The 25546-nt window shown below is 34.1% G+C and overlaps 1 protein-coding gene across 1 annotated transcript; it reads right to left on the bottom strand.

The window, feature by feature from the left end:
* Positions 1-1750: 1750 nt before the first annotated feature.
* LOC136273611 (3'-5' exoribonuclease HELZ2-like) lies at positions 1751-25266 on the bottom strand. Its single transcript, XM_066078418.1, has 13 exons — positions 25233-25266; positions 24500-24633; positions 24242-24379; positions 21589-21646; positions 16837-20473; positions 16626-16711; positions 16168-16308; positions 7989-8129; positions 7294-7898; positions 6064-6285; positions 5768-5915; positions 4378-4545; positions 1751-4204 (listed from the first exon to the last, which is right to left on the bottom strand). The coding sequence occupies exons 2-13, from the start codon at positions 24593-24595 to the stop codon at positions 4086-4088; spliced, it is 5559 nt and encodes a 1852-aa protein (XP_065934490.1). The 5' UTR covers positions 24596-24633; positions 25233-25266; the 3' UTR covers positions 1751-4085.
* Between the last annotated feature and the right edge of the window lie 280 nt (positions 25267-25546).

The following is a 25546-nucleotide window of genomic DNA, read 5'->3' as shown; positions in this document are numbered from 1 at the left end:
TATGTTAAACGTTAGGAACTGTTTATCTTTGCTTAAAATAAATAAAAAGACAGACAAATAAGCTAGAAAAATATTGTTTACTGGTATATTGAACCTATGTAAACAAAAACAGGGCACGAGCCTTGTTTACATGACAAAGAATTGTGAGCCCTGTATCTTGCTTAAATAACTCTACGAATGACTCTCAAATTTCATTTGATCATTATAAATGCATTTCTAAAGCATTGTGAATAATAAAAACAGAAAAATAAAATTCGACCAAAATCGTGACCATGCCCCTTTAAAGATATGCGAAGAATGTGATAGCAGACTGAAGCTAGCAGTGTTACAACGCACTTTGAAAAATTACGCACTTTGAAATTTTTTTAAAAAGTGCGTTAATTTTGGGTCCAAGTCAACGCACTTTGAAAAAAAAAATTCAAAGTGCGTTGATATCGTCGAAATTAACGCACTTTGAAAAAAAATGTTCAGGGTTTAGTGAAAATAGTTGATAGTTTTATATACAATAAATGATTGTTTAAACCTTGTTTAGCTTAATGTGATATATTTAAAAAAGAATTCATTGCATTTTCAGCTAACTTGATAGATAAACAGTTTCTAGATGAGAATTTTTTTCTTTTCTCATAAGACAATATCGACAATTTACACAGAAAGAAAAATTGGGGAGGTTTGAATTATCGCGTAGCAACTGCATTTTCCTTTTATGAGTATGCAGCAAATTTACTTCTTATCTAGTATTTATGAATAATGGAGATCAATGTATAATATATTTCAACTGGCTAATTGCAAATATGATGGGAAAAAGGATACATTAGCTCAGTTTATCAAAAACAATATGATTTTTTAGAAGATCAGTGCGAGAAAATTAACCCACATCCCACTGCTTGTTTTTAAGTTTATAATAATTTAATGTTCGTTAATGTTAATATTATTTTATTAAAGAGATTTATTTGATTAGAATACGAAAAGAGGGTTACTGTTGAATCACATAGATTCTTTAACATACCAATGGAGAAATTATTGTTCGGCCAGCTCATTTTTTCAAAAACACTACATGTACTTATACAGAGCATATTTCTTTTTCCGATCTTAAATGTTTATCCAAAGTTGCTGAATATCATATGTTTTGGAAGGAAAAATGAGTGACAAGGGACCTTCGTCTTGTATATACTCAAATGATGCACTGGTATTTGACCTGTATCCTTGGTTAACCCCCATCCCCCCATTCCCGTACTAAGTAGGGTAAATTAGATTCACGAGCGCTAACAAATCATCTTACTATCAAAATATGACAAAGTTCGGGTGAGCTAACTCATCCCTTGTAGGGATCATAGATGCCCTCTAAAGCTTATTATGAATATCTCTTGAGGCCATAAATGAGGTATAAATGGGGCGCCAGCGGGGTTTGCTTACTTGTATTTAAATATTAAATCGTACAGTGGCGTAAAGTTACAGGCTTAAATTTACATAAATGTAACTTGTAATAAGGAATCATTCTTTGAATATTATGAGGTAATAATTTTGTTCGGGGCGTGCTCAAATCAATCATAAAGCCCTTCGGGCATTATTGGATTTGATACCACCCGACCAAAAATACCCAACGAATGATTTCTGTTTCCTTAATTAAGGACACTGCATACTCCATTGATCAATGCCACCATGTGGGTGAAGTATGATCCCGCAGAGCGGGGCCCTAATTAAGAAAGTATATGTATGTATCAAAGTACATGTAAAACATCAAAAAAATATATGAAAGAAATTATTTTTTATTCAATTAATCAGTTTTAAAATTGTTATGCTGCAACATTTCATAAATCTCACGTAAATTGCTGGGCAAATAAAAAACAAAATGATCATCGTACGATGATCAAATGCTTTGCTCATGAAACATCTGTAAATATACCGGTTTCTAAAACTGTAAGATTTACAAACAAAATTGTAATAACAAACAGTACAACGTGATGATAGTATTTACGAGATAGAAATAATCTACAATCTTTTTTCAGTATCATCGTGTTGTTGTGTAATGATGATAATTATTAATAACAAGTAATGCTCAAATGAGAAATGTAAATAAATTAGACTCTTTTTGCTATAGCAACAAGAAGGATTAAATACATATATATATTTCCGTATTAAACGCTTTTTCATGTAGAGAAAATCCATGGATGAAAAATTTACTGTGAAAGAAATTTCCAGAGTTCACTTCCATATAAAACAACGAAAATGAACAAAATAATCAATTTAATAGTACTTCCTGTGACGACCGGAAGTTACGCCGAGTAAAACGAGTTTAAAAATATCTTACACAGGTCTATCTTTCCTCAAAGTTTGGTTGTTCTAATCTGTGCCAAATTTGATATGTTGTTGAAGCAAGGTTTTGTCTTTGGACAGGACACAGACAATCGGAACTGTTCAATAAAAAGGTAGTAATTCGTGTACATTTACCTGATGTATATTATTCTTTATCAGGCCAAATAAAAAAATTGATTAAAACTTTATTTGTTTTAACGCGTTTGGTGAGAACCGGAATTAAGGTTGACAAAATGACACCTGTTAATTGCATTTTAAAACAAATGTCCATCATCCATCTTGATCTTGTCTTGATCACTTACTGTTTCTGAGATCTCAAGAGTATACAATGTTTGAAATAGAAAGTTATCCAAGATATTTGCGATGTCTTACTGAAAGTTGATCTGTTTTGTTTATTTACATTACACATGAGACATATGTAAGGTTTTATACTTAAATATTCATTTCATATACAATGAATAAAATATCAACTTTTGAAGTACTTCCATGACGACCGGATCTTTATGACGAATCAAACAAAATAGTTTTAACACATTTACATCTATATACAAAGGTCTATCATCCCAAAAGTCTGGATGTTCAAGTAATTATCATTTCTGAGATCTCGTTGAAACATAGTTTTTTTGTTTTGGGACCGCAAACGGAAGTGCTCAATGAAAATAGAACATTGTCATTCAGTACTTTTTACAAATGTACTTCTTTGTTTATCAGGTCAATGAAAACAGTAAAAAAAACTTGCATCTATAAAAGACTTGGTTTTATAAACCCTCTAGTGAGAACTTGAAATGACGGTTGACAAAGCGACACCCGTTTAACACAATTTCATACAAATGTTACTAGTATATAAAAGTTTGGTTTCTTGATCACTTACTGTTTCTGAGATCTGGTGAGAACAAACATTGAAAAAAAGAAAGCTAATTGAGATATTTCAGGTATCTGAACGGAAGTAGATTTTTGTTAATTCAACTTTGCATAGATGTCAAATGTAATCCTCCAACCGTAAATATTAATTCCATAAAAAGTAAAAATTGAAAAAAAAATTAATTTTTTGAGTACTTTCTCTGACGACCGGAAATGACACAGAATCAAACAAAACAGTTTAAACATATATACAAACAAGGGTTAACTTTCTTATCCCACAAGTTTTTATTGTTCAAGTCTTTACCGTTTTTGAGATCTCGAACGGACAAGGATTTTTGTCTTTCGACCGGAAACGGACTAACGGAAATAAATTTTGAAAAAAAGGATACAAACTCTTCGAGGCTTTAAAACTGTCTAATGTCCCGGAAAATTTCAGAAAAATCTGAGAAATTCTGCCGACAAAATGGAAAGGAAGACCTTAATAACTGATATATGTAGTGTGTCTAATGCAATGAAATAGCACATCAATGAATTGGTTGGGTGCAAATATAAATTATACTATGTAACTGGTGTAACAACTACTTGTTATTCTAAAATACATGTATCATATTCAAGCATACATAATATACATTACTATCCACAATCAACATATTGACACCACAAACATCTTGTAATTTAACATCATTTATAGCTTACTGATAAAGACTAAACGAGTATATTTTTTTTGTTGATGTAAGAAATATATGTACTTTTAAAACAGCTTCAACTTCCTGGCGTCGTTAATAAATATATGTGAACTACAGAGATCAGTAATGATATCCTTCTAACTTCTCAGCAATTTGAAATACTATATATAAACTAAATTCTCCTTAAGAAACTGTAATTGTTAAAGCCTTTAACATATATAAGAATCATTTTTTCCTTTTCTGCTTAGGAGGAAAGTTCTCAGCATCTTCTAAGCACCCATGTCTCCCATAATCTTCCAACAGTTTGTTGAATATGACATTGCACTTCATTAGTCTTTTATTTCCTGTTTAAGTTAAGGTAATCCAAAAAAGTCGATAAGTAATCATGTTAACATCAATGTTTAGAAGAAATGAACTCTTTTAATTTCATATTAATAAAATTCAAAGCAATAAATATAAATTGCTCTGTAAATAATGTACATCTCAATAGATTTTGTCTATTGAATTGAATCTTTACCTATGATAATGAGTCCTTTCCTGGCTCTAGTCAGAGCAACATTTATTTGGTGGTCGTCGTTAATGAAGCCCAGGTTTTCCTTGCGCCAACCGTCAGTGGGTTTGGGCTCAATTCTGTACTCAGGTAAAGATCTGACTAGACTGAAAATTACATAGTCCCATTCCCCACCTGATAGATGAAACAGGAAGCCACTTAGAATATTACAGTAGAGAAATATATAGGGACACACATACTCTAATGAAATAAGCCAATTTATTCATAATACTAGTAAACAATCAAATACAAGGAGAAATTAAATGCAAGACATATTAAGAAAATATGCTGTACGTGCTGGAATTTCAGAAAATATTCTGCCAATTATAAACTTTGTATCATGAAAATCATGATTTACACTAACGAGGGTTGTTCAGAAATTATTTAGACCTACTTTTATTCCTCTGAAAAAATAAATTAAAACTTAAAAACATCAGGAATTTTTATTCTACTTCATGTTATCAATGAATTATCTCTATTAAGCGAACAAAAATACGCAATGTCCACTAACCTGAAGCATCTGCAACGTCATTTCATGGCGCCCCATTGCTCAACTTTAAAAATTCACGGGAAACGGAATTGTGCTTTATTTCTCATCTTTTGTTTTTATCTTATTTTATTTTACAAAATGAGCTTTATAAGACTTTCTCTCCATTCATTATTTTGTGTGATAAAAATTAGAGTCATAGGGTCAGTTGGTAAGGCACTCTGCCAGTGGTGTACTAGCCAGATTATCATTAATGTAACTAAGAAATAAAATAAAAGGCGTAATTACACAAGAAAAGGCGCAATTACGTGAAAAAGGCTCTATAACCCTTCCTATAATGCGTAATAACACCTTTTTATAATCAATGATAACTTTTGTTTATAAAATGTAATAAGGCTTTTTTAAACGGCGTCACGATGCAAATAGCGTTATAACGCATGTCCAAAGACGTAATAAAGGCGTTATTACGCCTTTTCTTTCAATTTTTACTTACATAAATGATATTAATATGCTTTCATATTTCGCAGAGTTTGGTCCTTACAAAAGGCAAAAAGGGCATGTATAATTTGATTTCTTTGAATATTAACTGTACGCCTAACAGTCTAGGCTTTCTTTTCTTCGCCCCCACTACCAACCAATCCATGTGCCGTTCTGAACTAAAAATCATTTCTTTTTAAATTGCCTTCTTCAATTATGTGTTAAGCATCGTTCAATGTTTATGCAACTTTCGCTGAAATCCGTCACTGGAAAAGGAAAATATATACGTTGTCTAGATAATTTCCGAACAACTCTCGTACACACTGATGTTGTCACCACGTATTAATGTTTGAGAAGTACATGTATATAGAAATGAATATAATAAAATACTACCTTGACTTGCTACAACTGTATTGACATTTTGAACATGTTTCTTTAGCCGGTCTTTAATTTTACTGCACTGGGCGTTATATTGAGACATGATGTTGATATTTTCAGGACTAACTCGTTCTTTTTTAATCAAAGCCATATACACTCTTTCCTAAAATATCGAAATAAATATGAGATCAATTGTTATTCAATTTAGCGATATATTGTGTTGATAAAACGATTATATTGATATATAATTGGATTTGAAAATTGGTAAAGTCTGTCTGTCTGTCTGTCTGTCTCTCTCTCTCTCATTATACCACTAGATCAATCTCGGCTGTGTTGAATTTGGACATTAAGTTCCCTTCTTCTGAAACGTTTGCAAGATATTCCTCTTCACCCTCTGTGTGACAAAATACAAGAGGATTTTTGGGATCTCGCCATATACTCAATGGCTCAAGGACCTCCCATTTAGGCGATTTTTTAGTCACCAGCTGTTTATCATAAAATGCGTAGGACGGAAATCGGCAAAGACTAGGGTGCTACAAAAATAAATTAAAAGTCGAAAGTGTATTTAAAGGAGCATGGTCACGATTTTGTTCAAAAATTATTTATCCGATTTCAATGTTTACAATGCTTCAGTAATGTATTTCTAATAGTCAACCAAAATTTGAGTGACGTTCGTTGAGTTAGACAAATTAGCTTAAAAAATATTTTAACTGGTGTATTGAACCTTTGTAAACAAAAGCAGGGCACGAGCCTTGTTTGCATGACAAAGAATTGTAAGCCATGTATCTTTCTTATAACTCCATGAAAGACTCTCAAATTTCATTTGATCATTAAAAATGCATTTTTAAAGCATTATAAATAATAAAATCAGAAAATTAGAATTTGTCCAAAATCGTTACCATACCCCTTTAAAAAGTTATTCTGGTCCTTTTTTTCTCTACGGTTAAGATAAGCTTTATTTATAAAAAACATTATTTGACAAGCTTATTTGCTTTACTATATGTATATAAAATGTTTAAAAAAAACAAAGCAAAAAAAAAAACGCTCGACCTATCTTTCATATGCTCATACATGAATCTTACGTTTATATGTTTAATTATTTATAATCTTTTGAATATTTAAAATTGGAGCTAACACTTCAAAAATATTATTACGTTGCTCCTCTGATATTTAAAGGTAATGGTAGGGATAAACATACATTTATCATAAATTTTCTTCGAAATAAATTTCATGAGCATATTCAATGTTTTTTTAAAAATAGCCTTCATTTTATTTGGAATGTTACATAAAAATGTTATTTTATGGATCGTTAAAATATTATTGAAACATAATTTCGTTGTTCAAAGAAGGATGCCGTTTATGCCCTCAATTACTTTTTACAATTTACTTTGTTCTTATAATATGAAAAAAACCCAGTAAACCTATTTTGAATGCAATTGACACACTGAGTATAAGATTTGGTGAAAATAACAGCATGTTATTAATATCTAATAAATCATGTTCGAGACAATAGATGAGAGTGAGGCAAAAAGTCTTCTTACCATTCTATACTGGTTCGTCAGAAGGGTTAAAACTTTACCAGATATATCAGATTCAGCATAGCGTTCGAATAATGATTTTTGTAGTCCTAAATTTTCAGCTTCTTGACACAAAACAACTGGTTGGAGTTGTTTATGGTCGCCTATTAAGACAACTTGCTTAGCTTGGGTGGCTACAATGGTCGCTATACTCTCCGGCTCGGTGCACATACCAGCTTCATCTATCAAAAGCTGGTATATTGTCTTAGCAGTAGCACTCATTAGCCGTGAACTTGTCGCAACACTAGTGGTACAAAGAATAACATCGTATTTTGGTATTTCCTCCTTTACCGCTTTGGCAATGAATCTTTTGTATTCTTTAACCTCAAGAAAATCAATCTTTTTCTCATTCTTAAATTTTCTATCGAAGTCTGTTATTTTTTCGGCGTATCGATTCCCTGGTTTCCTGATAATATGGTGCAGTGATACATCACGAAGAGATTCATCTGGCGCAGAATCAGAATGCGATACTGAATACACCTTGCCGGGTATTGGAAATTCTTTACTTTCTAAAGCTCCGCCGTATACTCGAAGAATTTTGTAGTCCCCACAACTCTTCATCAAATTTGCTAAATAAGAATGACAATTTTGTAAATGTTAAAAAAATTAAAATACTTCTTTAAAAGAGTAAAACATTTCCTGAAAGATATGTGTGGTACCTGTGACTAAATCCACGGACTTGTTAGACGGACCGCAATATAAGACAAAATGTTTGTTGCCAGAGTTCAATTTCAAGTACTCTTCATTGATATTGCAAAATAGTTTGATCAGAGCAACCCCGGTTAATGTTTTCCCTGTTCCTAGAACAAAAAATAGAGATCAGATAGAGTTTAGCTTTAAATACATACTCGAAATTAATGTTAAATTATATAATAAGTTTCAAAAATCTTTTATCAGTTTTTAGTTCAGGGATAATTAATCCTCAAAACAGGAGAAAACTACTTAAGAACAATAGAATAATGCATAGTCGGTATACAGGTGACTAGGCAAAACAAAATAGTTACGATTTTAAACAAGAGGCCCAGGGGCCACATCGCTCACCTGAGCAACAATTGCCTTAATTCTGATCAAATTAGCATTACAGTATCAAAATATCTTGACAACTAAGTACAATAGATCTTGCTAAAAAAAAATTGAAAATCTGCCAATTTTTATCCACCTCTTTTTTTTGGTAAATACCAAGCACTTTTTGTTCTTGTACCTGTAAGAAGATTTTTCTCTATTCCTATATAACCCCCCCCCCCCCCATTTCGTGGCCCCACTTTTCTCTAGGGAATCATGATTTCATCAAACTTAAATCTGCATAACCTGTGCTTTCACACTAAGTACTGAGTTTTGGACCGAAAACTTTCCCAAAATATTTTTAAAGACTTTCTCTATGTAAAAATTCAAACCGCCATCACGGCCCCGCCGTATCACTAGGGACTCTGATTTTGCAAACTTGAATTTACACTACCCGAGGATGCCTCTACACAAGTTTAAGCTTTTTCTGGCCAAATAGTCTTTAAAAAGAAGATTTTTAAAGATTTTCTCTATATATTCATATGTAAAAATTCATCCCCCATTGTGGCCTCACCATACCCCTGGACTATTATTTAAACAAACTTGAATCTATATGATCTGGGGATGCTTCCACTCAAATTTGGGCTTTCCTGGCCTAATAAGTTTGAGAAGAAGATTTTAAAAGATTTTCTCTATATATAAAAATATATCCATCCCCCATTGTGGCCCCGCCCTATCCCCACGGACCATGATTTGAACAAACTCGAATCTACATTATCTGAGGATTGTTACACGGCAATTTGAGCTTTCTTGGCCAAATAGTTTTTAGAATTTTTTTTAAAGATTTTCTCTATATATTCCTGTATAAAAATTTATCCCCCAATGTGGCCCCACCCTACTCCCGGGGACCATGATTTGAACAAACTTGAATCTACACTGAGGATGCTTCCATTTTAATATGAGCATTCCGGGCCAAATAGTTTTTGAGAAGAAGATTTTTAAAGATTTTTAAAGATTTTCTCTATATATGCCTATGTAAAACTTGATCCCCTCCCCCATTGTGGCCCCACCCTACCCCTGGTTACCATGATTTGAACAAACTTGAATCTACACTATCTGAGGATGCTTCCATTTTAATTTGAGCTTTTCTGGCTTAATAGTTTTTGAGAAGAAGATTTTCTCTATATATTCCTATGTAAAACTTGATCCCCCCATTGTGGCCCCACCCTACCCCTGGAGACCTTGATTTGAAGCAACTTGAATCTACACTACCTGAGGATGCTTCCATTTTAATTTGAGCTTTTCTGGCCTTATAGTTTTTGAGAAGACATTTTTAAAGATTTTCTCTATATATTTCTATGTAAAACATGATCCCCCTATTGTGGCCCCACCCTACCCCCGGGGACCATGATTTGAACACACTTGAATCTACACTACCTGAGGATGCTTCCATTTTAATTTGAGCTTTCCAGGCCAAATAGTTTTTGAGAATAAGATTTTTAAAGATTTTCTCTATATATGCCTATGAAAAAATCCATTCCCCCATTCTGGCCCCACCCTACCACCAGGGACTATGATTTGAACAAACTTGAATCTACACTATCTGAGGATGCTCCCATTTTAATTTGAGCTTTTCTGGCCTAATAGTTTTTGAGAAGAAGATTTTTAAAGATTTTCTCTATATATTCCTATGTAAAACTTGATCTCACTCTTGTGGCCCCTCCCTACCCCCGGGGACCATGAATTGAACAAACTTGAATCTACACTACCTGAGGATGCCTCCACACAAGTTAAAGCTTTTCGGGCCAAAAAGTTTTTGAGAAGAAGATTTTGGAAAAATACCAACAAATTTTCAATAATTCTCAATTATCTCTCCTTTAAAGAGGGCTTGGCCCTTCATTTGAACAAACTTGAATCCCCTTCACCTAGTGGTGCTTTGTGCTAAATGTGGTTGAACTCTGCCCAGTGGTTCTTGAGAAGAAGATGAAAATGTAAAAAGTTTACGACGACTACGACAACGACGACAACGCCGACAACGACGACAACGACAGACAACGGACAAATTGTGATCAGAAAAAGCTCACTTGAGCCTTTGGCTCAGGTGAGCTAAAAAAAAAGTAATAATACTTAAAACATTTATAATATTGTGACGGAATTGGTTTTATTTTTAGTTTTGCCAAAACGTAAGACAAACATTTTCTTAAACATCACAATGAATGTTGACTAATAATTTTTATTTATATGTCAGAACTGCCAAGTCGTAGGAGACTGCGTTGTATGCAGCATAATTGATCACTACAACTAGTACAAAGCTATTGTACAGATTTACAGTGGTCTACTGCCATTTTTAAGACACGAAAAAAGGCATTTTGGAAAAAGATTACTGTGTTCTCTCTGAATTTGTGTTCTATTGGATGTTAGACCTGTATAACCTTGCAAAATTCACTGTTTAATTATAATTTTATTTTTGACTTTATTTTTAATATTCAACATATGTTTTGTAGTTTTTCTCACTATTTATTTCGTAGAAAGTTACTTATTTAATGAGTGATTGACACTTTTCGGACTCTATGTGTGATTTCAAAGAGACAGAGTGTTATGTCTCAAGAACTGCTAATTTGCTAAAACGAAATTGTGCAGTTATATGTTTTTCACGCTAGACATCAAAGACTCACTTAGTTAATTTAATCATTTTATAACTGTGAACCTTTCACTCAACTCACTTAGTGTCACAAATGTCAGTTTTCACTCATTGTTTAAATCATTGTATAAAGTCTTGTACAATTTTCAATCGGCAGTCTGGAATACGGCAGCCACCTAGTCGTCCGACTCACCCAGAGTCTTGGGTCCGGAGGCCACTACCGGCCATATCCGACTCGATTGTACCATGTCTGTCTTTTAAATTGTTTTAATGTTGACATTGTCCAAAAAATTCTGAATCCTGCATCAATTGCCTGTTTGTTCCTCTGGAATTGCATATTGATGGACCTTCGGGAATACGTCACACCTACCCTTCGTTTTTACCTTACGGCCCACAGTACGTCTCAACCGTATACCTTGTTCCTTCTACGCCAACATTCCCTCCCCCCGTTCGTAATACAAACGACGGATGCAGTTCTTCCAGATGAATTACCTAGCACCGTACAAATCTACGTGGCCACAACTGAATAGAGCATTACAGTAGACAGACATATAGAGCGTACTGTATCATTTGTATGTTTTGAAACGACCCCTATTACATGTATATTCATGTGTATGATGTCATCAATTTATGTGAAGGTACACAAAATTAAACAAGCATGGAACCGACGCCATCGTTATGTTTTATCAAAGCCTTATAGGACTCCCTTGACTTTAACACATGGTGTCAGAAGTGTCAGAAGTGTGCAATGGATAAACTGGAACCACCAGGAGTACTTTCGCTCACGGGGAACGTGGCAGAAAATTGGAAGAAGTTCAAGCAAAGGTTTGATGTTTATATGACTGCTACAGGTGCGTCCGAAAAAGGTGACAAGCAAAAAGCATGCATTTTCTTACACGTAGTAGGAGAAGAGGCAGTTCAAGTTTATAACACCTTTGTATTTGATGATGGTGATGAGTATAAATAAAAAAAAATACTCGAGAAATTTGAAGCATATTGCACACCAAAACGCAATACCACGTATGAGAGACATAAATTCTTCACGAGGGTGCAGAGGTCCGATGAGACCATAGATCAATATGTGACGGAATTACGAACTATGACAAATAATTGTGAGTTTGGGGACTTAGTAGATTCGCTCATTCGTGACAGAATTATTTGTGGGGTACCAGACAACGCACTTAAAGAGAGGCTTCTACGTACAGTCGACCTCACGTTAGACAAAGCACTTGCAACCTGTAGAGCAGCAGAGTCTACAAAGGAACAAATAAAAAGTATCGTCCCTTCATCAGAAGTACATGCGGTCGGTACCAAACCCAAAGACAAAAGAGTATGGGTACCTAAAAAAGGTAAAAGTTGTGCACAGTTGTTTGGGCGTTGTTGATATGATGACTCGCATAAAACTTGTCCCGCCATGGGTCAAATCTGCATTAAATGTAATGGTGCAAATCACTTTGCAAAAGTCTGCAAATCAAAAGGCAAACAAAATAGCATGAAAAAGAAAATGCCGAAAAAGAAACATATTCATGATATTCAGGATGAACAAGCGTTCTTCATTGATGCTCTGGAGACAGTTCATTCGGATAAACCAGAGGAGTGGCGTGTAACTCTATGCACCAATGGCAAAGGAATCAATTACAAATTGGATACAGGTAGCCAAGTCAACATCTTACTGGAGAAACAGTATTACAGTCTACGATGGAAGCCAAAACTCCACCAGACGAATATACAGCCCATGTCATACAGCAAGCATAGTATTCCAGTCCTAGGTGCATGTGTTCTGGAAGTGACCCATCTGGGCAAAGCAGCTCAGGTGTACTTTGTGATAGTTCGGGACGCATCGACAGCAATCTTGGGCGTAAAAGCTTGCGACAAGTTAGGACTAGTAAAACGCACATATACAATAGAAAACTGTACAAAGATTAAAGACACCACTGCACAGATTGTGGATCAAAATAATGACTTGTTCGATGGATTAGGATGTCTACCGGGTGAACATAGAATATCCATAGATTCAGCCGTTACACCAGTAGTGGGTCCATGTCGTAAAATACCTTTCGCTTTACATGAAAAACTCCAAGATGAACTTAAACGCATGGAGAATATGGGCGTCATATGTAAAGAAACCGAGCATACCGATTGGGTGAGTCCGATTGTAATAGTGCCGAAAAAAGACGGAAAGATCCGTGTGTGTCTGGATCCAATTCAGTTGAACAAAGCGATACAGAGAGAACATTACCAGCTTCCAACGAGAGATGAGATTCATGCAAAGTTCAAGGCTGCTCATTATTTCAGTAAACTTGATGCTCGTACTGGATTCTGGCAAATGAAACTGGATCAGAACTCCTCAAAACTTACCTGTTTCAATACGCCATTCGGAAGGTATCGATTTCTACGTCTACCATTCGATATCACATAAGCTCCCGAGATATATCACAGGACGATTCACATGATATATGAGCACATACCAGGATGCACGACAATGATGGATGACATTATAGTATGGGGTTCAACGCTACAAGAACACAACCAACGACTACAGCAGGTGTTTGATGCATCGCGCAAATCCAATCTCAAAGTGAATCGTGAAAAATGCGTATTTGGAGTTAAGGAACTTACATTCGTCGGTGACACTATATCTGCAGAAGGAATCAAGCCAGACGAGACCAAGGTCAAGGCCATAACTAACTTTGAGACTCCAAAAAGTAAGAAAGATGTACAACGCTTTTTAGGCATGTTGAATTACCAGGCAAGATATGTTCCAGACTTGTCTTCGAAAACACAAGTTTTGCGAAATCTCACAAAGGAAAAAAACCAATTTCAGTGGACTGCAGTTGAACAAAAATCATTTGAGGAGCTAAAGGCCATATTAACAAGTACACCAGTACTTAAATTCTTTGACCCGAACAAAGAGATTAAAATCTCTTCAGATGCCTCTAGTTTTGGACTTGGAGCAGTGCTCTTACAGAGGCATGACAACGAGTGGATGCCGGTGGCTTATGCTTCGCGAGTTATGTCAGACGCTGAAACAAGATATGCTCAAATCGAAAAAGAAATGCTAGCCATATCATTTGCATGCGAACACTTCCACCAATACATATTTGGACAGGTTGTAGAAGTGGAGACCGATCATAAACCCCTTGTGAGCATATTTAAGAAGTCTCTGAATGACTGTCCACTACGATTACAAAGAGGGTACAGAAATACGATCTGCGTATTGGCTACACGCCAGGAAAATTAATGCATACCGCTGATGCGTTGTCCAGAGGAACGGATATGTCCACGAAACTGACCAAATCAGCACAGGAGGAGGATCTCAAAGTGTATGTAGACTCTGTCATTAAGAGCCTACCCATATCAGATCGTAAGTTACAGATGATTCGTGAGGAAACTCAAAATGACCCGAAATTGCAGTTACTAGCAGAAGTAATTGTAACAGGATTTCCAGAACACACACTGAATGCCCTAAGAAATATCAAAATACTGGAATATACGGACAGAGTTGAGTTTATGCGATGGAATGGTGAAATGGTGAATTCATGTTCAACATGTATCAAATTCCGTCCAAAACAACCGTCTGAACCACTTAAACCACATGATCTATGCAATTATCCATGGGAAAAAGTGGGAGCAGATTTGTGTGTATTCAATGGAAAAAATTATCTTGTGTTATGTGATTACTACTCCAATTATCCAGAAGTGTGTCGTTTGCACATTTTGTCAAGTCAATCAGTCATTAATGCAATGAAATATGTGTTTTCAGGCCAAGGCATACCTAAAATAGTGTTCAGTGATAACGGGCCACAATTCAAATCAGCTGAATTCAGTGAATTTGCAAAGTCGTATGATTTTCAGCATCATACATCCAGTCCATTATACCCAAAATCGAATGGGTTAGTCTAGAAAACCGTAGGCATTGTAAAAGGCCTATTGAAAAAATCTGTGGATGATGGATCAGATTTCCAAATGAGTCTACTCATTTACCGTGCAACTCCTATACTCGATGGACAATCACCAGCCGAAATACTGAACAATGGACGTAAACTGCTTTCGAACTTACCAATGGCTGATAGTTGCCGGGGTAACCATTTAACCGAGTCTTATGAACGATCAAAGATACAACAGAAACTCAAACAAAAACAGTATCATGACAGAAACACGAAAGAGCTATCGCCTTTGAGTCCAGGACAGACTGTCCGACTTCGGGATCATAATGACAGTAATTGGGGTAACTGTGGCAAGGTGCTAGACCAAGTGGCTCCGAGGTCATACTTGGTTCAAACTGAAAATGGACATATGTACCGCAGAAATCGTAGACATATTTTGCAATCAAATGAACAGTTTACACCATATGAACAATATGATTGTCAAAACAATGATTATGTTTATCATTCTAGTCATAATCCATGTGATGATGGAAATACTCCATCACTTAGTCATGATATGTCTATTAGTACCAATCATGTACCAACCCAAAATATGTCAGGGACCACAAGGTCTGGTAGGTCAGTTAAGAAACCACAGAGATTAATTGAAGAGATTTAATTTGCTGTTTGTGGGTAAGATCAGTATCATGAAAATGGGGTATGAGAGGAAGGACATGAATATCTATGTCATTTGTGGTAAATTTTTGAGCCTTATAGGACTCCCTTGACTTTAACACACGTACCACAGGTAGAAGTGGAGGAAGCGCAAGGTTGACGCAGTAATTAGATGATCATTTGGAAGGCAGGAGAACAGTGAATTATATTTGCAGAAGACACCCGTCGACCGTAGTTATTGGTTATCCAATCAAATGGAAAGTGATCTTTTTATTCTTGTGGTCAACAAAAATCTGAGATAACAGGTTAACTGACCTGGTACAAGTCTTGGGTGTAAAACACAATTCGGCCGTGTTGCACGTAATACGTGCAATATAAGCAAAAGTTCAGAGAGGAATCGAACATGTGATCTGTGCTTCACAAACATAATAGAGAGAGAGAGTTTTTATCTGTTTTATTTACCGTATATCTCCGTACTATATTCATCTATAGCCATTAACATCATTAAACGATGAGAGACTTCAAAGCCCATTGCAAAGTTTACTGAATTTCACCATTTCATCACGCATTAAGATGTATAGAGTAAACAATATATTTTTATGAATTGTATTGAAATAAAGACTAATATAAAGTTATGTTTGTGACATAAACTACCTGGTGGACCTTGGATCAAGGAAAAACTGGAAATAAGAGCCTTTTGAATGGCTTTTCTTTGGTTTTCGTTAAAAACTAGTCCAGTTCCCAAAACGTCTGTTGGAGGTACAAATTTTGCACCAAGCTCCTTATGCTTTTTGTCTAAAATATAATAATACAACTTAAATGATAAAAAAATGCTCACGAATTGATCACCAAAACAAAAATCTGCATGTCCTTTTTCCTTTTCATTTGTATTAGAAGTTAATCTAACCATGTTGTTTTGTGCTACAATAATCATTAACCAAACGTATGAATAAACGTCAACCTCACTAAATGTACATCTATACGAAAGCTGAATAAAATTATATTACTGGGATTAAAGGTCTATCAAACATATGTAAACAAAAATAAGTCAATAAATCGGATAATTCAGATATTGACGTTAATTTTAGCATAAAATTGACACGATATAATACCAAGATCTGGTGGTCGCTTTCGCAATGCAATAGCTTTCGCTAGTTCTGAAGCACTGTCTAACCACTTCACATACAATTCAGTTCTCCTATATTAAAAAAAACTTTTTTAAATGCTTCAATATTCAATATTACCGATGAATTGCATATAATTTAAAAAAAGAAGTAAATCACATTCAATTTGAAATCAACAGCTTAAACATTAATGACTGACCTGTATACATCTGATTTTGGTAGAATTTCTACACTGCATTCTCTTTTTTTATTAAGCATTTCCAGAGGGATCGGGGGGCTTTTGTTGTGACAAACGAAGACCACCCTTACGAAATTTTCGTTTTTCTTTTTTTTATACTTAACATCGTGTACTTTTGCGTGTCCTATCCAATATCTTTTCAAAGGTGAGATAGCACCATTGGCAAAATTAGAAACAATATCGTTCAATGGTTCCAAAGGACACCTAATGCAGAGAAAATCTGACCCAGACATATAAAAACGTTTGTTTTCAGCATTATCTTCATCAATGCTTAAAAGATCAATAGAATGAGAAGTGAACTCGATATCACGTCTTTCAAGAAATGAATATTTGAGAGAAAAGGCACCTCCTTCCTTACGAAAAGTTATCGGTAAATCGTTAATTGTAAATGAATCACCACTGACTGTTTGAGTTGCAACTTCCATTGAAAATATTGGCATCCATGTATCAATGTACTCTCTAGGCGAAATGTACTTTCCTTTTGCCGGTTCAGTTGTCCTTGACGTCAGAACACCAAGAGGGTCTCTACTGTGATGCAAACAAATTTTAACATTAGGTGTTATGTCCAGAAGTTGTGGCATTGGAGTTAGTATCCCCCTTTGAGACTCAGCACACATCTGAATGACAAGAAGCTGGCCATACATGAAGGACAAGCTGTAGCTGCAGGTTTGTTGCGCGAAGGTACCACCGCCTCGCACTTCGGAGCTGACGTCGTTCACAGTATTACAACAAGCAGGCACATGCTGGTTTGAAGGTGGTGCATTTTTTAAGATTGAATATATATTTTTCATATTTCCTTTGAAAAGATCCTGAATAATATTTATCCATTTTTTCAGATTATGAAATTGAACGTTTTGATTTGGATCAATTCTAAGAAAGTTTTCATTTGGTGGATTTTTTGTTTCTCTTCTCAATGAATATATACGATTTTTCCATTTGAGAGTCATAAAAAAACGATCAATTTCAACCTCTTTTTGAAATTCTGGATTATCTTTAAATTTTAATAAGTTCAATGGCAATATTTTGCTCAACCTTGGCAATTTTCTCAGTGTCGGAAAAAATAATTCCACGTCATTGTTTGTAACATTTTGAATGAAGCCGTTGAAAACACGCGGATTGAATTGCAGTGAGTGGGCAAATAGAAAAACCAGACAACTTTTGCGAAATTGCTTTCTTATACTTTCCGCCTTATTCATATCTGTGCATAATGTTTGAATTTCCTCTATAGTATACGGGGGCTCTGTCTTTTTATCGAGTGCAGCATGTAACATTCGATGCACAACAAGATTGATGTACCGACTGAGTGGCGCAGTAAAATTTGTAAAGATGGGAACACGTAAACAAAAATGTCCGTTTTCATTTCTGGGAGACGAACATTTGAATTCGCTTGTTTCTTGTACTGCAATCCATTCTTCCAAACACAGGGCCTGCATTGGATGCACTTCATCTGCACCCATAACAAGTTGTAATTTGTCAGACTGTTTTAATTTAGCCGTTTCTTGCATAAATTTCCACACACTGCCTTGAATTGGTATCAAATTTCTGTCACTGAGTTTGCCTTGATTGCATTTAAAGACTGACATATTTTCAGCAACTTCTTTACAATCCTGTAACCCAAATAATATTTTATCCAAGTTTTCTTCGTGGGACTTTTTCCACTTTAGAAGGGTTTTTTCAGATGGGGGCCTGTGATGTTTGCATGGAACGTTATTTGGGTATTTGTCGAATAGAAATTTGGCCACTGCTTCATTAGCAAAAATATGAAGTTCATTAACTAGTAAGTGTGCATCAAAGCATTCAATGAAATTATTCTTTTCGTAGGGAAACATTTCATTAATATCCGTAAACAAAGATCCATTATTTAACCTCTTTCTTCGAAGATGATTTGATATGACATGCAATATTGATATTTCACTTTTGTTTTTCCTTGTCTTTAAAAGAGTTTGTACTTTGTCTATTGTGTACTGACTTTCACATTTTACGATCGGTCTTCCTATTTTTTCCACGATTTCAAAATGTTCTGGTATTGAACCACTTATGAGATCTATGCTTACATCGAAAAACACTGTCAAGGTTTCTCTTTGTTTGCCTGGTTCCATGTTGAATAATGTATTGCTTAGACCTTCTGGTATCATGTACACTGGCAGTACGTCTTTGTTCACGTAAAAGTCGGTTCCTCGTCTTCTTGCCTCTTTGTCAATCGCATCTCCCTTTTTAATGACCGAAGTGGGGTCTACTACATGTATTCCAATACGATATAACCCCGATTCCATTAGAGTAACGCTATACGCAGTTTCTAATGCCCCCTGTTTTCCTAAATTTATTGTAAATCCTATAACTACCTTCTTGTTACTTGGATCAATTTTATGCTTTTTTTGCAAAATTAATTTTGTTGCCTCTGTAGCATCTTTACTGTATTGACAAGGAACTCGATGTTGCAGTTTCAGAATCATAAGCCCTGACCTCAGGTCACCTTTTGTGTTGATAACTTTCAAAACAACTCCAAAGGGATACATATCATCCCAGTTTATAAGGGCAACCAGGAAACAGTATGCATTCTTGTGATCATGGAATATTTTTATTGTGTCTCTATATTCAACGACATTCCTTTTAGCGTCATATGAAAACAAATCAACTTTGTATTTATTTTCACATTTTTTATGAGATACGTTTATCTTTGGTACTGTTTTGCACAAGGGTTTCATGGAGTATTCCGAGAAGTCGTCCATTGCACAAATCAATACCGGATGTTCAAGGCCTTCGTATCTATTTCTTTTCAATTTCCCTATAATTTTCCCATAAATGTTCATATCCTCTGACACTTTTGCTGCATCTAGTTTAAGTCTGGGAATGTAGTTTTTCTGTGCCTTAGATTCGCCAAGAATCTCTACTACTACTTCGTCATCTGTAAAAACCTTTCCACATTTGGATCGTCCAGAAATAATGATTTCTTTTATGTCATCTCCTAAATCTAAATTCGTGCAAACTGCTGTATGAGCTGATTCAATCTCAACTATGCATTTTTTATATCTGGTTTTGTCACGCTGAAGACAATTAACAAGTTCATCTTTAGACATATCCCCTTCAACATATTTGAAGGTATCCGTTTTGACCTTTCTGTATAAACTGCTTTTACATCTGTCCGAAATAGTTATGCCAGACACAACAAGTTCAGTGCTACTGGGAACATTATAACCACTTTCCGATTTGTCATTCTCAAATTGAGACTCGTCATCAAAAGTATCAAAACCACTATCGCTGAAAAATTCTGATTCAGTCTCAATTGAATGTCGGTATTCTGGTGCCTCATAGTGGAACGGTTTTCCTTGTATCTCCTCACTTTCACTATATGATTCTTGACCCGAATCAGATTCATCACTGTTATCCCTTTCTGCAATTTCGACAACATTGAAATCATTTTCTTCTTCTAATTTTACCACACGACGTTTTCGAGTTTTAGTTTTTTCTGGTAATTCTGGAACACTCGGAGAAACGTCTTTCCAAGTTCGATATTTAGAGGGATCTTCGGATTGAATTGCTCTTTTGGTTGTCTCTTCTTTAGTTGGTAGTTTTGAAATGTCTTCCCTTTGTTTTTTAGCTGAAATAAAATGAAATTATTGCTAATTTCTATAAATCAAATCATTTATTGTTTGATTTATTCATGCCTTTACATTGACATATACTCAAGGGCGTGTTCTATTTAACACAATTTTAGATTTTAATTGTAGTAAATTAAATCGCAATTGACAAATAACTAACCGCTGAGGTAAATTTCTTAAAGTGAATTATTATCAAACCTGTATAACTGGTTTTCAAACTTAGATTATTGTGCAATTGATGGAATCATATTTGAAGACTTCATGAAAATTTCTAAAATGAAGGACCCTAAAATTGTTTACTTACAACTTGAAATTAAACTCAGATTAGATCGTATTTTTTTATAATACGCAAAAGTTAATCATTTATTGAATTGTTATACATATATTTGTATTGTGTCAATGACATTTGCAAAATGTAATACATTTTTAAATTGTGCTAATGCGTTTCCTATCATTTGGATCTGAATAAACCAAAACAAGTTGATCATGTGAAAAATGAAATGTGGACGACAACACTAGACAAATTTCATTGAGATAAGTGCTACTGACATGTTTCAAGAAAGCTAAGCGTAAAAAAAACCCGAACAATTAATATGTGTGCTTTTTATTTTCTAAAATACATGGATTCAAAAAGAAACAAAAGTAAAACAGAGATCTTCCTCTCACTGACGAATGGCAGAGTAAAGTGAACCCAAAATAGTTGTACATACAAGTTTATAAATAAAAAGGGTCGCAAACTTTAAATGAGAAGCTTCATGTATTTGAAATAGTACATATTTTGGAAAAAGTTATTTACGGTAATATTAAAACCCAAGGCATATAAAGGAGTCTGCTGTATTTGGATTATAAGGAACATTAAATGAGTTACCACAAAACAAGATGTTATGGTTGTTAAACATAGGCACAGCCAACAGTGCCATTACAGTTCACTTCAAGTTCTCAATGAATGGTTTGGAAAAGATGCGTCTTTGGTGAAGAATGTGGAATATTTTTTTAATTCATTGAGAAATGACGGGGAAAACTTCAAGTGAAGCACTTATCATTTTCGCTTGCCGATTAAAATTTCTAAACTACTTGTATATTCCCTGAAAAATTTGAATGAAATAGTTCTTACGTCTGCGATGTGATCTCTTTACGTGCCGTTCCTTTACTCTCTGGGCTTTTTCCATCATCTGCAAGAGAAATGTATGAACTATGTAACACTTTGCTAGCAATACGTTGTATAAAGTAGTAACTTTAATATAGATAAAAGAACCAATGTTATACTTTTTGAGTCAGTTCCTACTTTCAAGACTAAATACGAAGCATATTCGTTTTCTGCTTATTAAATGTATGACTTGTTACTATTAAAATTAAATATTAACATTGCTTCGAAAAGTGTTGTAACTTTTATCCTCAGTTTTTGTCATATGTGTTTGGTCCTGCTTTACCAGCTGTAGTTAGTGAATAGGATCGACATTTCATGACAATTAGGATATAGGGATTTGATTTTGCATAGCTTCATTTACTACATATAAATCACATAATATAATAAGGCCAAAAAAATCATTTAATTATATATATATATATATATATATATATATATATATATATATATATATATATATATATAGGTAAATCCAGAAAAAATTCACAGTGGTCGGATAAGATATAGAAAACTTAAATGAATAAAAACACAAAGTCTGAGTAAAACATAAGCGCTTTCATTTTCATCTCCAGATGTTTTACAACTAACCAAGGTAACGCCGTTATTGTGACGTCATAATAACGTTAGCAAAGTCTCTGGTGTTGCCGTCACAATTTTGGCGTATTTTTAAGCATAACACATATCAATGAAATAAAAACAATGTAATTTAACACAAACATTGAAATGGTACACAGATGTTATAATAAACTGTTCAATTTAGGTTTATTTATTCTTATAAAATGTTTTTCTTTTTCTCGTCTTTCAGAAGTATTACACTCGCACATTTTATAAAAAGGGAAAACAGTAAAAGATTTCTTTCCACATACGTCCAGATGTTCACTGAGTTTTATTTTACGATATTCCGGTGAATTAATATGTTGTTTATGTATCCGGATTCGTTCCCGTAATGTATTTCCTGTTTCACCAATATAAAGTTCTCCACAACCAGAACATGTGATAACATAAATTAAATTTCTGGTTTGGCATGACATGTTATTGTTGATAGTGAACTCTTTTCCATTAAAGTTAAATTTTTGTCCTGTTTTGATATACGGGCAGGTACCACACCGCGGATCTTGGCATTTGGTTACTTTGTAATCTGTTTTTTCTGTGAAATTTGACTTGGTGAGAATTCTTCTAAGATTCTTTGGTTGTCTTTTACTGTTAATAAACTTCTGTTTTTCAAATATTTTAGAAAAGGTTTCATCCGTCTTCAAGACTTCGTTAAGATGTTTGACTGTACGAGTAACGTTTGGATTTCTCGGGTTATATGTTGTTACTAATGGGATTATGCATTGCGTTTTGTTCCGTTGAATGGGATTATGTAAATCTTTTCTATCTAATTTTTTACATTTCTCAATGGCGTCATCGATAATTTTTTCTGGATAATTTCGTTTCATCAGGAACTGCTTCAGTTGATGTAACCTCTGTATTTTTACAGTCTCACTGTTGACTATGGTACATATCTTTCTTGCTAAATTATAAGGTATAGCTCTTTTTGTATGCCGTGGATGACACGAGTTAAAATGTAAATACTGATGTGTATCAGTCGGTTTGTAAAATATATCGGTCATGATGACTTCGTCCTGTTTAGTCAGTAGAATATCCAAGTACGAAATACGGTCAAGGCTTTCTTCCGCTGTAAATTTAATGTCTGGATTAAGTTCATTTAATAATTCTTTAAAAGTTTTCAGGTTGTTATCTCCTGAATTCCAGACTATAAAGCAATCGTCGAGGTATCTGTTCCAGTTAGTTAAGATATATTTTCCAGTGTCCTCCTCAAATGTCTGGTTAACTTTTTTGTACATCGTTTCCTCCAAATATCCTAGGGCTAACGTCGCATATGTTGGAGCCATTTTTGTCCCCATGGCGGTTCCCTTGATTTGTCTAAAGTGTTTACCATTGAATGTGAAAGTATTGTTCGTAAGAACGATTTCAACAGCTTCTAAAATAAAATCTTTTAGGAAACGGTTGTTTATTTTCTCTGGATTCTTATTTACCCAATACTTAATTGCTTCAAGTCCCAGAGAATTAGATATGTTACTATATAAATTGATAACATCCAGTGTAACAAATTTGCTGTTTTCCTCAATTTTTTCTGGTAAATGACGGAGGAAATCCAGGTCATCTTGAACGAAGCTTTTGACTTCACTACAGAATGGTTTTAAAAGAGTGTCTAAAATCTATGTTTGTGTTAAATTACATTGTTTTTATTTCATTGATATGTGTTATGCTTAAAAATACGCCAAAATTGTGACGGCAACACCAGAGACTTTGCTAACGTTATTATGACGTCACAATAACGGCGTTACCTTGGTTAGTTGTAAAACATCTGAAGATGAAAATGAAAGCGCTTATGTTTTACTCAGACTTTGTGTTTTTATTCATTTAAGTTTTCTATATATATATATATATATATATATATATATATATATACACACACACACACACACACACACACACACACACACACATATATATATATATATATATATATATATATATATATATATATAGGGGGGGTAGCTAAGCATTCGTTTCAGATTAAAATGAAACCATATTAAACAACTTTTTTACTTACATGCTGTGGTATACTTATGTTTGTTCCTGCCAGCCACTCAAAATCTATATTTGTTTGGGCTTTAGGAATTTGATTTATTTCACACATTAATGATTCTCTTAATTCTTTCAAAGCGTCTAGACTACAATTTCTGATTGTCTAAAAGCGAAAAAAAAGCAATGATTATTGTAATAAATCTATTAGAATTTAACAAAAAAATGTGAATCATAATCAATTTGGTTATTCATTATTTTATGTTCATATAGTATTTTTTCGTACCATTGTGGCATTCCTCCTTAAATTGTCTATCGCGTCCTCTATTTTCTTTAAAGCTACATCAGTCTTTCCAAGATGCTTTAGTGATGATGCCCACATGTACAAACTATCAACATCTAAATCAAACCCATCCCGTTCTGGATTATAAAAAATATAAAGAAAATAAATCAAACGCCATTTTCTCTCTCATTAATTTTCTGACTTAAGTTTTTTTTATCTAAACTGAAGTTTTCAGATTGACAGACTGTACAACTAAGTACAATTCCTTAGATTTCATACAAAAATGTATAAACGCTTTCACTTTTCATTTCATTTTCTAAACATTCTGTTGAAAATATTTCAGATCATACGAAATATGTTTTAGAATTTGTTCGATTGCTATTATTTCTCTACTTGCCTTTGAAATTTCTTAAAATACATAAACCAATGACAACAAGAAGATAAAATATAGCGATTCACGAACAGCACGTGAACTAAATTCACTTCAATTTCAAGGGTTTGTGTTCATGAGGATGTTTAAGAGACAAATAAAATACAACTGTTATATACTTTTGGCATAAAATTGGACATTTTAAAATAGCAGGCGTTTCAATCTGTATGTAATGAAACTTGTGACATGTAAATCTGTATTTTTCTTTAGTTTGCCTCTCATCTAAACTTTTAAATCAAGGGTATTTTCTTTACTTCATTATAATGAAGGTATGTTGTAGGTGGGTGGATGTGTGTGTGTCCTCACCTAGCTGTTTGTAAATATCGCATATAATGCTGAACAACCCCTGAAAGAAATGATGAGAAAATAAATATTTGTTAGTATTAAAATTGTTATTTTCTATTCTTCAGAGACAGCAAGAGAGAGATGAGATAGAAAACCGTAAAGTACAACATCCTTATCAAGATTGCTAATAAGCAGCTAGTAAGGATTTTAAAATTTTATATATATTCAAATATTCAAAAAGAAAATTCTCGTTAATATATTGATAAAGTATCTGACCATCGATACCTCAGTGGAAAATATAAATTTTGCACATGTAACAATGATAAATGTAATAT

The sequence above is a fragment of the Magallana gigas genome, chromosome 3 (assembly GCF_963853765.1).
Source record: "Magallana gigas chromosome 3, xbMagGiga1.1, whole genome shotgun sequence".
Lineage (NCBI taxonomy): Eukaryota > Metazoa > Mollusca > Bivalvia > Ostreida > Ostreidae > Magallana > Magallana gigas.
Note: the sequence above shows the minus strand (reverse complement) of the source record. Positions and strands in the feature narration are given on the sequence as shown.

Bases quoted from the DNA above. Each gene is read 5' to 3' on its own strand.
- LOC136273611 (XM_066078418.1), bottom strand. From the start codon at position 24,595: ATGTGGGCATCATCACTAAAGCATCTTGGAAAGACTGATGTAGCTTTA. The intron at 24,380-24,499 runs GTACGAAAAAAT...TTTCGCTTTTAG, and splicing joins TAAGGAGGAATGCCACAATG to ACAATCAGAAATTGTAGTCT. The intron at 16,712-16,836 runs GTCAGTCATTAA...TTTTTAATATAG, and splicing joins CCAAAATCAGATGTATACAG to GAGAACTGAATTGTATGTGA.